Source organism: Mustela erminea, chromosome 12 (assembly GCF_009829155.1).
Source record: "Mustela erminea isolate mMusErm1 chromosome 12, mMusErm1.Pri, whole genome shotgun sequence".
Lineage (NCBI taxonomy): Eukaryota > Metazoa > Chordata > Mammalia > Carnivora > Mustelidae > Mustela > Mustela erminea.
The window spans coordinates 75,949,440-75,962,456 of NC_045625.1; the positions used below are offsets into that span (position 1 = coordinate 75,949,440).

Consider the following 13,017-nt stretch of genomic DNA (forward strand, 5'->3'; position numbering starts at 1 on the left):
CCGTATTAATTTCACCATGGTACATACCTCTGGCACTTCAAATCTTATTTTACACTGAATCATATTTTTTGAACAATACAGCTTTTGAAACTTCTTCGGCTGATAACTTTGAAGTTCAGAGGGAGATTGAGGAGGTTCATCCAAGGGACTACACGGTGCATCGAAAAATTCTTCCTCTGAATCTAAATATTATAGAACATTATTTAAGTCAATAATCAAAATGACTGATTTAATAACATTTTTATAATTTTTCTGAGATAAATATGAATACTAATACATTAGCAATCTAAATAGTTCAAGATTAAATAAAAAGATGAGAAAATAATAGAGCTTGTCTGAAAATAACATTTTTGATGACAAAAAACATAGAAAATACAAAGTTCACCTTTAGATTAATGAACATCACCTTTTAAAGTCATTAGTATGAAACTGCAAACAAAAATTTCATTTTTTATTTTTGAGAGAGAGAATGTGCATGCACCAGTGGGCAGAGGGAGAGAATTTTAAGTAGGCTCCATGCTAGGCTCCCCCAATGCAGGGAGTGATCTCATGACCCTGAGGTCATGATCTGAGCTGAAATCAAAGTTGGATGCTCAACTGACTGAGTCACCCAGGTGCCCTGCAAAAGAAAAGTTTATAGCAAATGCCAATGCCAATGATTATATGCAACATGAATTTTCAAAGTAATATACTAATTTGCTTGTTCTACCTGGGTAACAAAAATAGGGCTGAGTTACAAAGTCTGCAATATTAAAAGCACAAAGCAGACCCTGAGGTTTGGATGAAGAAACGGCGATCAATCACGGTTTCATTCATGGATATGTGTATGTGCATGTGTGCGTATGTGTGTCTGTGTGTGTATACACACATATATATGCACAATAGATTTCTAGAATTTGCTACTAAAAACAACTCTAAAACTAGTAAAATCATTAAAAGAAGATTTAAAGGAAACTAAAACTAACCCTAATGACCAAAAACTGAATTTAGGGCAGATCTCACAAACATTTCCTTCCCACCCCTTACCCACACAGAAAGAAAAATGTTCTCTAGAAAACTGAAGATTGACATGGTAACTTCAGCTACTTAAGATTAAGCAATTTTTAAGGCCTTAAAAATAGGCTTAAAAAAATTCTTTCCAATGTGGCCATGGAAAGCAGGTATCTGGTGTCAAAATATTTACCACTTTTCACGTGTGAATGTAGGTATTAAGGCCTGACTTTTTTTTGTTGTTTAATAATATAAGAGGAAAATATAAAAATAAAACTAAAATTTTACTATGACAAGATTCTCCAAATAACTAAGCAACATTATAAATTATATAATCCATAGCGTTTCATAGGGGCTCCTAGCTCAAAGAAAGACAAAGAAGATTAATTTACTAGTCGATTTTGTGAGATCATGAGTTTTACTTTTATTTACCAAAAAATTCTTGCTGCAAAAGCGACTTTAAGGAATATCCCACTTCTATTATCTTAAAGGAATTTTAGTGAAAATTTCTGGAAAACATATACATATCTGCTATTGCCTGCAATTTTTTGTATAGTCTCAAAATGAAAATTATATTCATAATACACTTTAGTACAGAAAACTTCCTAAACCAGTTTCATTTTACCATCATCAACACATGGAAGTTCCAAGAAAGGAAGCATTTTCTGTGAAATCTGTGTTGTTCCCACAGAGGTGGACCTTTGCATCTGGAAGAAAAGTAATTCACTGTTAATTAGCACAAAGATTTTTATTCAAAGTCCTAAGACAGTTTTGATAATGAAAAAAAAAAAATCCCACTTTGAACTAAGAAAAAAAATCCAGTCTGAATTAGGAAAGTAAATTTTAAAATATAGATTTCAAGAAGCAGTTTTACAATTTCAAGGCTAAATAAAAATCACAGAACTATTATATTAATTTTCTTGTTGACAGGCTTCAAGTAGGAAAAGATCTTAGATACAATGTTAACTCAGTGTCTCACTAAATAAGAAAACCTATCAGGACATTCACAGGAAATAACCAATCCCAATATTTTAAACCTACAGAGATATGAAGTTCTCAGTTTTACTTTTCATTTTTTGAAAAACATTTCATTAAATTGACTTTTTTACTGCTTGGAGAAATATAGCATATAAAAACATAAAATGCAATGTGATAAAATAATAAGAAAAGACATACCTGAATCTTCTACCCAGACCAAAAACTAAGAAAAACATTCTAAGCAGCAGTATAACATACCTAGAAGCATCTCATGTGATTCCCCTCGATTATATTCCCTACAACCGATCACAACTTCACTTTAACTTACTTATTTTTATGTCCTACTAATAATTCTCTAACATTCTTTAACATTCTTTATCCTGTTTCTTTCTAAACTGTACCAAAAAGGAGTATCTTAAATATTCTAAGACATTCTTCTACAAAACAATGTTTAAATAATAATTGATCGCTCATTCTCACTACCTTACTATACTGCATATTTGCAATACTTATTTGCCCACTACACTGTTGATAAATATTTTTATTATTTACAGATTTTTTGCTTTTACTCATAGTACTACCATAAGCATCCTTGAACATGTCTCCAGATTATATAACAACTCCAGAAATCTAGTTATTTCAAAATCATTTTTTGAAAGAACTAATACATTTCCCCCACTTATTTTGGTTGGCATCTTTTTATGATATCAAATATATCTTAACCATGTACTATAGTGTACATTCATATCCAAGCTTTATTCTACTTCATTGATCTATATGTCTATTCCCATACCAAACAAAACCACTTTAATAAAATAGCTATAAAATAAACCTTGAAATCAAATATTAGAAAACCTCGATTATTATTCTTATCTAAAATTGTTTTGGCTAGAATTATGAAGGCAACCTAAGTTTCCATCAATAGATGAATGGATAAAGATGTGGTATGTATGGGCAACACAGTATTATTCAACTATAAAGAAGAATGAAATCTTGCCATTTGCAACAAGATGGATGGATCTAGAGAGTACGGTCCTAAGTACGGTAGCACTATGAGTAAAAGCAAAAAATCTGTAAATAATACAAATATTTATCAACAGAGAAAGAAATACCACGTAATTTCACTCCCATGAGGAATTTAAGAAACAAACAAAGGAAAAGAGAGAGACAAACCAAAAAACTGACTTTTATTTACAGAGGACAAACAGGTGGTTATAATGGCAAGGGTGGCTTTGAAATAGGTGAAGGGGGTTAAGAGTACACTTATCTTGAAGAACACAAAGTAATATAGGGAAGTGCTGAATCACTGTATTGTACACCTGAAATGAATGTAAACTATGTATGTTAACTATGTTTATGTATGTTATGTTAACATACACAATGTATGTTGTGTATGTTAACTATGTTATGTTATGTTAACTATGTTAACTATGCTGGAATTCACATTAAAAATAATAAATTGTTTTGGCTAACATGTGTCCTTTACATTACTGTATATACTTTCATAATTAACTTGTTAATTTCCAGAAGAGAAATCTTCCATATTCTGATTGAGGTGGTGAGAAATTAGAGAGTTTAAAGACTGCCAACTCCATGAGGTCAGGCCTCCACTCCTTCGATTATGCATATCATTCCAATGTTTAGGTTTTCTTTGTTTACAGAAATGTTCTGCAGTTTAAGGTTTACAGGTCTTGTACTTCTATTGTTAATTTTTTCTTAAGTATTCAGTCCTTTTTAATGTTGTTATGAATGGAACATTTTTCACTTTAAGAAACAATTATTTACATTGATAAAGTATCTTGCAAACTTGCTATTTTTAGTGATATTTTTCTACATTCCTTAGGGCTTTCTGCATAAATGATCATTTCATCTGCAAATAAAGACAGTTTTACTTTTTCTTCCTAATCCTGTCTTTCTCTTGGTTTCTTTGCAGAAACTAGAACATTCACTATCAACTTGAATAGAGGTGGTGAGAAAAGGTATTCTTGAACTATTCTAGATCTTACAGGGAAAGCATCCAGTCTTTTTCAAATTAAATACAATATTAGCTACAGGTTTTTCCTGTATGTCCTTTATGAGGAAGAAACTCTTCTATTCCCAATTTAAGAGTTTTTATCATCAGGGCACCTGGGTGGCTCAGGGGGTTAAACATCCTATGGTCCTGGGAATAAGCCCACAGTCAAGTTCTCTGGTCAGCAGGGAGTCTGCTTCTCTCTACCTCTCCCTCTTCTCCGCTTGTGTTCTCTCTCTCTCAAATTTTTTAAAGAAGTTTTTACCATCAATAATTGTTGGGTTTTGTCAATACTTTTTCCTCATTTATTGAGATGATCATAACTTTTTCTCCTTTATTCCATGAATATGATTAATAACACTGACTGGTGAGTCATTTTTGTTTTCATAAGGTAAATGCATTTGGTTATAATATATCATATTATTTGGCTGTAGTATTTTTTAAGGATTTTTTTATCTATGCTAATGAGCATACACGTTTATATGCAAAGAAACACATAAGAACAGCCCATAACAGAGACAAAATTAGTAAGCACAGTTCAGGAGGAAGTAAGGCGCTAGACTTACTAAAAAAGACTTTTTTTTAATGCCTCAAATATGCTCAGAATGCTAAAAAGGACCATGGAGAAAGAGCTAAAGGAAATTCCAACAATGATGTCATAACAAATAGAAATGAGGGTGGCTCAGTCAGTTACTGCCTGCCTTTGGCTTCTGGTCATGATTCCAGGGTCCTGGGATGGAGTCCTACATCAGCCCTGCATCAGTTCCTGCTCAGTGGGGGCCTGCTTCTCCTGCTCCCTTTGCTGCTCCCCCCACTTTTGCTGTGACAAATAAAATCTTAAAAAAGAAAAAAGAAAACATTATTGAAGAGAGAAATTTTAAGAAGAACTCAAGGAGAAATTCTGGATCTGAAAAGAGCTAGCTAATAAATGAATGAGATATCCTTATGGATCCTAAAGTCATCTGAAGGTTAGGAACAACCTTACTTCCACATATTCAACACCTTGGATGAAACCAATTCCTTGACAGAGAAAATCTTACAAAGCTTATGCAAGAATAAACAGATATGGTCCAGCAAAAACGAAACAATTTCAAAGTCTTTCAATAAAGAAACTCTATGCACAGATGGCTTCACTGGTATTTAAGATAGAAACAGTATCTACTCTTTACAAAATATCTTGTAAAGTCAGAGAAGAGGGAAACTTTTTCCAATTCATTTGACAAGGCTGGACTTTCTCTGATATCATATGCAACACCTAATAAGTATAAACCATGATCATGTATGACCATAAATACAAAAATCCTTAACAAAAAATTAGCAAATAAATCCAACACTGTACTAAAAGGATAATATATCATGAACAAATGAGGCTTACATTAGGAATGCAAGGCTAGTTCAACATTCAAGAATCAACGTAATCTATCATATTAAAAGAATAAAGAAGAAAACTGTATGATTACAACCGATACAGCAAAAGCATTCCATAAAATGCTACAAATATTCCTGATACAAATAAAACTATTAGCTAACTAGGAATAAAAGAATACCTCCCTCAATCTAGGAAATAAGATGGAAAAACTGACAGCTATTATCATACCTAATAAGATAAGGCTAGGGGTGCTTGGGTGGCTCAGTGGGTTAAAGCCTCTGCCTTTGGCTCAGGCCAGGATCCCAGGATCAAGCCCTACATCAGGCTCCCCGCCCCCCACCCCGCCACCTGCTTCTCTGCCTACTTGTGATCTCTGTCAAATAAATTTTAAAAATCTTTTAATTTAAAAAAAAAAGATAAGATTAATACACTCCTGCCACATAGCGGACATTCTGCCAAGTAGCAGAATGACCCACTGAAACCAAGAAAGTGGAACCATTCTAGAAATCCAGGAGGGAACTTTAGCCCCCAAAACCCATACCTGTTGAGCCCATGTTGGTAATGGCACCACTGTGGATCTCAGACTAGCTTTCAAGATTATTCTTTTCCCTTTTACTGAAGAATAAAGCACATTCCCAGCTGGATGGCCTACTGTCCTACCCTGTAGTATCCCAGAACTACAAGGGATTTTCTTCATTTTGTCCTGACTTGCCCTCTTTAGTCTAAGCTGGTAGTACTTCAGCTGGTAGAGCCCCATCTCTATTCCTGGCTTCGGTGAGATAATGGATTAAAGCCATGAGTCACATGTCTTTATCAAGTGTTTGTGCAAATACCCCTGGTTTTCTCTCTAACACAATTCTCCATTTTTGCAATTTGGACAGGCTAAGCACTTTCCAAATCTTTAAGTTCTGTTCCTGATTTAACAAATCCTTCTTAAAAATATCTTTTCTTGCATTTTACTCTAAGCAATTAGGAAAAAATAAGACCATGTCTTGAACAGTTTACTTAGAAATCTCAACTAAATATCCAAATTCATCACCTACAACTTCCACACTAGAAAACAATTCAGTCAAGTTCTCTCCCACTTTATCACAAGGATAACCTTGCCTGAAAACCCCCTTTCACATTCTACTTACTATCCAGTGCTAAACCTACTACAACATATTTGTTGCACCACCACCTCACTTTCTGGTCCAAAACCTGTATTAGTTTTCAAGGGCTGCCATAACAAAATTCCATAGACTGGGGGTATTAAACAACAGAAATTTATTTTCTCACAGTTCAGAAAGATAAGCAGCTCAAGATCAAGGTGTTGGCATCATTTGTTTTGACTGAGGCTGCTCTCCTAGGCTTGCAGATGTCTTCCTCCTTGCTGCACTCCTACTCCCGCCATGGGGTTTCCTCTGTACTTGTGCATCTCTGGTGTCTTTTTCTGTGTCTGAATTTCTACTTCTCATGAAGATGCCACACTGACTGCATCAGGACCCACTCTAATGGCCTCATATTAACTTAACCACTTTTTAAGGTCCTATCTCCAAATACAGTGACATTCTGAGCTATTAGGGTTAATGTTTCAATATGTGGATTTTCAGAGGACACAGAACACCAAAACATGTGAAGCACATGTACATTTCAACTACAAAATACTTCTGAAAAAACTTAAATAGGGGCATCTGGGTGGCTCAGTCATTAAGCATCTGACTTCAGCTCGGGTCATGATCCCAGCGTCCTGGGATCAAGCCCCACATTGGGCTCCCTGCTCTATGGGAAGCCTACTTCTCCCTCTCCCACTCCCCCTGCTTGTATCTCCTCTCTCACTGTGCATCTCTGTCAAATAAATAAAATCTTAAAAAAAAAAAAGACCTAAATAAATTAAAAGATGTATCATGTTAATGGACTGAAAGATTCAATATTGTTAAAAGGTCAATTCTCCCCAAATTGGTAATACAATAAAATCACCATCAAAATCCCAGCAAAATCTTTTTGTAAAATTGAAAAGCTGATTCTAAAAGTTATTGGGAAAGGGGAAGAACTAGTGGAAACTATTTAGGAAAAGCAAACAATTTAGATGTCACATTATCTGATTTCAAGAATTACCATTTTTAACTCTATCAAAAAGAATACCTATGAATAAATTTAATCGAAGAGGAGGAAACTCTATACCCTGAAAACTATAAAACACTGATGAAAGAAACTGAAGACACATATACTGAAAAGATAATTTCACACTTAAGGACTGCAAAAAGCAGTATTGTTAAAAAGTACACACTACTCAAAGCAATCTTCAGATTCAATGCAATTTCTATCAGAAGTCAAGTAATGTATTATACACATGTAGAAAAAATAATCCTAACATGTAGAAAAAATAATCCTAACACCTAGATGACCCTGAATAGCCAAAGCAATCTTAAGAACAAAGCCGGGGGCGTCACACTTCCTAAGTTCAAGCTCTATTACAAAACTAAGGTAATCAAAACAATATGGCAACAACACAAAAAACAGATTTGTAAATCAGTGGAACTAAAATGAGAGCCCAGGAATAAACCTATGAGTTAACAATCAATTAATTTTTGGCAAAGAAGCCAAGAATATACAAGGAAAGGACAGTTTCTTCAATAAATGGTGCTGGGGAAAGTGGACAGCCATATGCAAAAGAAAAAAACTGGACTCCTTTCTCATCCACAAAATCAACTTAAAATGGATTGCAGACTTGAATGGAAGACTTGAAGCCATAAAGTTTCTAAAGGAAACACAGGCAGGTAAGCTCCTTAACAGCAATCTTGGCAATAGTTTGTTGGATCAGATTTCAAAAGCAAAGACAACAAAAGCAAAATAAACAAGTGGGTCTACCTCAAACTAAAAAGCTTCTGCACAGCAAGGGAAACTATCAACAAATGAAAAGGTAATGAACTGAATGGGAGAAAATATATGCAAATAATATATCTGATAAGGGATTAATATCTCAACCATATGAAGAATTCATTCAACTCAGCAAACAATTCGATTAAAAAATGGGCAGAGGAAATGGACATTTTCCAAAGAAGACATACAGATGGTCAACAGACACATGAAAAGATGCCCGATACTAATAAGGGAAATGTAAATCAAAATGATGAGATACCAGCCGACATCTGTTAGGATGGCCATTATCAAAAAGACAACAGACCCAGCACAGCTACTGCCCAGACTTCATTTGCTTGTGCACCATACTCTGCCTCCTCTGCAACCATGTCTGACAAACGTGATATGGCTGAGACTGAGAAATTCAATACATCAGTATCAAAGAAGGTAGAAAAACAGGAGAAACAAATGAACAGGAGAAGCAAGCATGAGCATTATAGTAGGACACATGCTGCCAACATGCACTATACATTTATGAGCATTACTTTATTTTACTTCTTTTAGCTGTGTAACTTTGTAACATGCAAAGAGGCTGGATCAAGTTTAAAAGACTACACTGACAAGGAAGGCTGGATCTGCCACTCCCATCTGCCAGCTGGCTGGCAGGAAAGGAAAAGAACTTGCAAGTTGGTGAAGGAAGATGCTGGGTGGGAAAACAGTGAAATCTAGAGTAAAAACCAAGTGATTCAAGACATCTCACAGGCCGTAAAACAGGATTTATAGGGTTTAATCACAGGGCCATTTTTTTTGTTCAAATGATTTTAATTATTGCAATGCACCATTTTTAATTTACAAATAAAAAGTTTTAAAACCTGAAAATAGGGCACCTGGGTGGCTCAGTCGGTTAAGCATCTGCCTTTGGCTCAGGTCATGATCCCAGAGTTTCTGAGATGGAGTGCCAATCAGGCTCTCTGCTCTGCAGGGAGCCTACTTCAACCTCTGCCTCTCTCTCCCTCTTACGAATAAATAAAATCTTAAAAAGAAAAAAAAAAAAAAACTAGAAAAAAAAAAAAAAGACAACAGGTAACCGGTATTGGAGAGGATTTGGAGAGAATGAAAATCCCACGATATAAATTGGTACAGTCACCAAAGAAATAGTGGGCAGGTTCCTCAGGAAACAAAAACTAGAACTACCATGTAATCCAGCAATCTCTTTTCTGGTTTTTCCAAAGGAAATGAAAACAGGATATCAAAGAGAGATCTGCATGCCCTTGTTTACCGCAGCATTCACAATAGCCAAGATGTGGGAAAAGTGTCCATCAAACAGGTGAATGAATAAAAGCATGACATTTATATAATACGTATAAAATATATATGTTATATTTATATGGCATTTATATTATATATATAATACAGATTATATACACATAGACACACATTTATATACATTATGTAAATCACTCAATCATGAGAAAGAAGGAAATCCTGTCATTTGTGACAACATAAAAGGAACTTGAGGGCATGATGCTAAGTGAAATAAGCAGGACTGAGAAAGATTCTGCAGTGGAATCTAACAACAAAAAGGTCAAACTCGTAGCAAGAGTGCAGAAGTGGTTGCCAGGGGCTATACGGTGGAGGAAATAGGGAGCCGTTAGTAAAAGGGTACAAACTTTCAGCTTCAAGGTGAGTAAGGCTGAGGATCTAATGTAAAATATGGTGACCATAATCAACAACACTGTACTGAGTAACAGGAATCTGTTGAGAGAGTAGAACTGAATGTTCTCACCAAAAACAAGTATGTGAAGAATGGATGTGTTAATTAACTAGACAGTTAAATCCTCTTGCAACATATACATGTATTAAACCACCACAATGTACACATTAATATTTTATAGTTTTATTTGTCAACTGTACCTTAATAAAGCTGAAATAAAAATTAAGAAGAAAAATAAAATTATAGGAAGTAAACAGAAGCATTTAGTTTCAAGAGCTATTTAGGTGTTAAGATTTTTCAGACCTGTGACTGAATTTTATTTCTGAGACAATCCAAACAAGATATCCATGAAGGGGTGATTCTTTGTTTAAAAATCTTTTCTTTATCTAACCTATGAAACCCCTTCAAGTTAAATTAAAAGTCTTAGTAATGATCTAGTCTTTTGGACTGAACTTTCTTAGAAAACTGGAAAAGGGAGAAAATAAAGTCCCTGCAGATTAGGATGTCATTTATACAGAAAGCAGCATGAAAAGAGCAGAAAAAATGTCAGCTGTAGGGCTGTAGATTTGTTTAAAGAAAGAGAGAGAAAAAAAATCTGAGTTCAAAATTTGGCTCTGCAAGCTAAAAGCTACAAGCTTTATGATCTTAGCAAAGTATTTAACTTAAGAGTCTGTTCCCTGAGCAAAATAATGACTGTTAATACTTGCTGGCTTGTGATAAGGATTAATGATAAAAAAATGCAAAATCTAGAGTTGGGCTAGTGTTGAATATAAATAATTAACAGATGACCTTATGCAGTAATCTTTTGCCAAATGTGTGGCTGGACACTAACAGAAATTCAGTATAAGACATATTACATAGTTATTCTCTGCCTATTTTTATAAAGGCATTGGATTTTAAAAAGAACATCTAATGCAGACCATAGGTTTGACACCTTTTGATATACAGATTAAGTTCAGGGGATGGGAGAGAGAAGAGTCCTCTGAGCCTTCAGTGAAAGCTAAGAATGAAGCGAACATTTACCCAAGTACTTTTTTTAAAACTTAGAAGTATTTAAGAAGAAAACATAAATAAAAGTTTAAAATACAATATACCTTATGCAAGAAACTACTCAGAGGTGCCATCAACATAGCATAAAAGTGATGGAATAACCAAATTCATGAGACAGTCCCAGGAAAATTCCCGTTAACACTGAAGAAGGGGTTACATGCCAACATATATACATACATGCATACATAATACTTACCATGAAGACATGTAGTAAATAAGACATTATGGTATCAGCAAGGGAATAGATAAAAATCAAAGGAGTATCACTGGAGTAAAAAAGAGGCCCCCAAAAATGCTCAACTCAATGGAAAAAGGAAGTGTTTTCAACAAATGAAACTGAAATGACTAAAAATACAAATGTATAAACAGTAACTTATCACATGTTCCACATAAAAGTTTAACAGAAAATGGATCATGGATCTGAATATAAAACCTAAAACTACAAAATTTCTAGAATAAAACACAGGAAAAATCTTGATCTTGTGTTAGGCAAAGATTCCAGAGTTGAAATATAAAAACCTTCATCCACAGAAGAAAATACTGACAAAGTGGATTTCATTAATACTTAAAACCTCTCCTCTTCAAAAGAACCTCTTAACAAAAAACTCAGCAACAGATTATGAAAAAATACTACAAAACACTACTGTTTTCAGGGTTATGGTATAATATGTCAGCAACTTCCTCTTACAGGGTTTGATCAAGTTCTTTATACTATTTTTACAATTTTTCTGTAAGTTTGAAATTATTTCAAAATAAAAAAGTTAAACATGAAAAGAAATCAAAATGTTTAAAGAGAGAAAAACATGACTGGATTTTTAAATAATATTTTATTTATCTGAGAGAGAGAGCACAGGTGTGGAGAGTGGGAAGGGGCAGAGGAAGAAGGAGAAGCAGACTCCCTGCTAAGCAAAGAGCCCAATGTGGGACTCAACCCCAGGACTCTGAGATCATAACCTGAGCTGAAGGCAGACGCTTAACGGACTGATCCATCCAATTGCCCCAAATGGATATCTTCCATTTATTTCCATTTATTCCATTTATTTCCAAATGGATATGAAATGTTCTTCATAAGAAATAAGGTGCATAGAGTAAGACAGAGAAATCATGAAGGAAAACCTTAATGACTTTTTTTTTCCAAGATTTTAATTTATTTGTCAGAGGGAGAGGAGGTGGGGAAGAGAAAGAGGTAGGCAGAGGGAGAATCAGGCTCCCTGCTGAGCAAGGACCCTAACAAACTCCAGGCTTGATCCCAGGATTCTGGGATCATGACCTGAGCCAAAGGTAAATGCTTAACTGACTGAGCCACCCAGGCATCCTACCTTAGTAAGTCTGAACATGTAAAAAGCAAACACTTGCGCATGCCAAAAATAAATGAATCCAAGGAAAAACAAAGAAAAAATGTTAGTAAAGGATAAACAGCAACAATTTCTTTAATTGGAAAACCACAACACAACACAAGACAAACACAGCAGTTTTAAAAAACAGAAAGTCAAACACCCAATGAACTCATGAACGTAAGTCCTATGTTACTTGTAAATGCAAATCAAAGCAAGCCAGAATATAACATCTTTTCATTTAATAGAATAAATGTTAAATTGTTAATACTAATAAAGAACAGAGAAACAAACACTCATTACTGCTGGTGGGACTACAAATGGGTACTCACTTTACAAAAGAAAGTTTGGCAAAGTTCATGAAAACCTAAAATTCACTGAGCAATTCCACATGTACGAATTTATCCAATGGATAAAACTATACCCAAATATATGTACGAGGAAGCTGAAAGCAGAACTGTGAGCTCTCATAACAACGTCAATGTCCATCAAAAGGGGATGTCGTCACACCTGCACAATTCCATACTATATTGCTCTAAAGTAAAAGGCAGATCTGTACATGCTAATACGAAGATAACTCTAATGTATATAAAATACGATAATGATGAAAAAATACAGGTTCAGATCAGTAAGTATGATGGAATTTATGTAAATTTGAAGAACATAAGAGTACGTATGTACACGCACACACGCGAGCATGCCATAGTGTACGCCATAGACATTGTGGGAA

The 13,017-nt window shown here is 34.7% G+C and overlaps 1 protein-coding gene across 6 annotated transcripts in view; it reads right to left on the reverse strand.

The window, feature by feature from the left end:
• VPS13A (vacuolar protein sorting 13 homolog A) overlaps positions 1-13,017 on the reverse strand; it is a 231,275-nt gene that overhangs the window by 133,447 nt on the left and 84,811 nt on the right. For all 6 annotated transcript variants that reach the window (XR_004277231.1, XM_032306307.1, XM_032306303.1 and 3 more), the window contains exons 24-25: positions 1,616-1,697; positions 28-182 (exon numbers count right to left, since the gene is read on the reverse strand). Coding sequence is in view for 5 of the 6 variants with exons in the window: in XM_032306307.1 (XP_032162198.1) it covers positions 28-182; positions 1,616-1,697 (237 nt within the window). In the remaining variant the exon portion in view is untranslated. The remainder of the gene's footprint in view (positions 1-27; positions 183-1,615; positions 1,698-13,017) is intronic.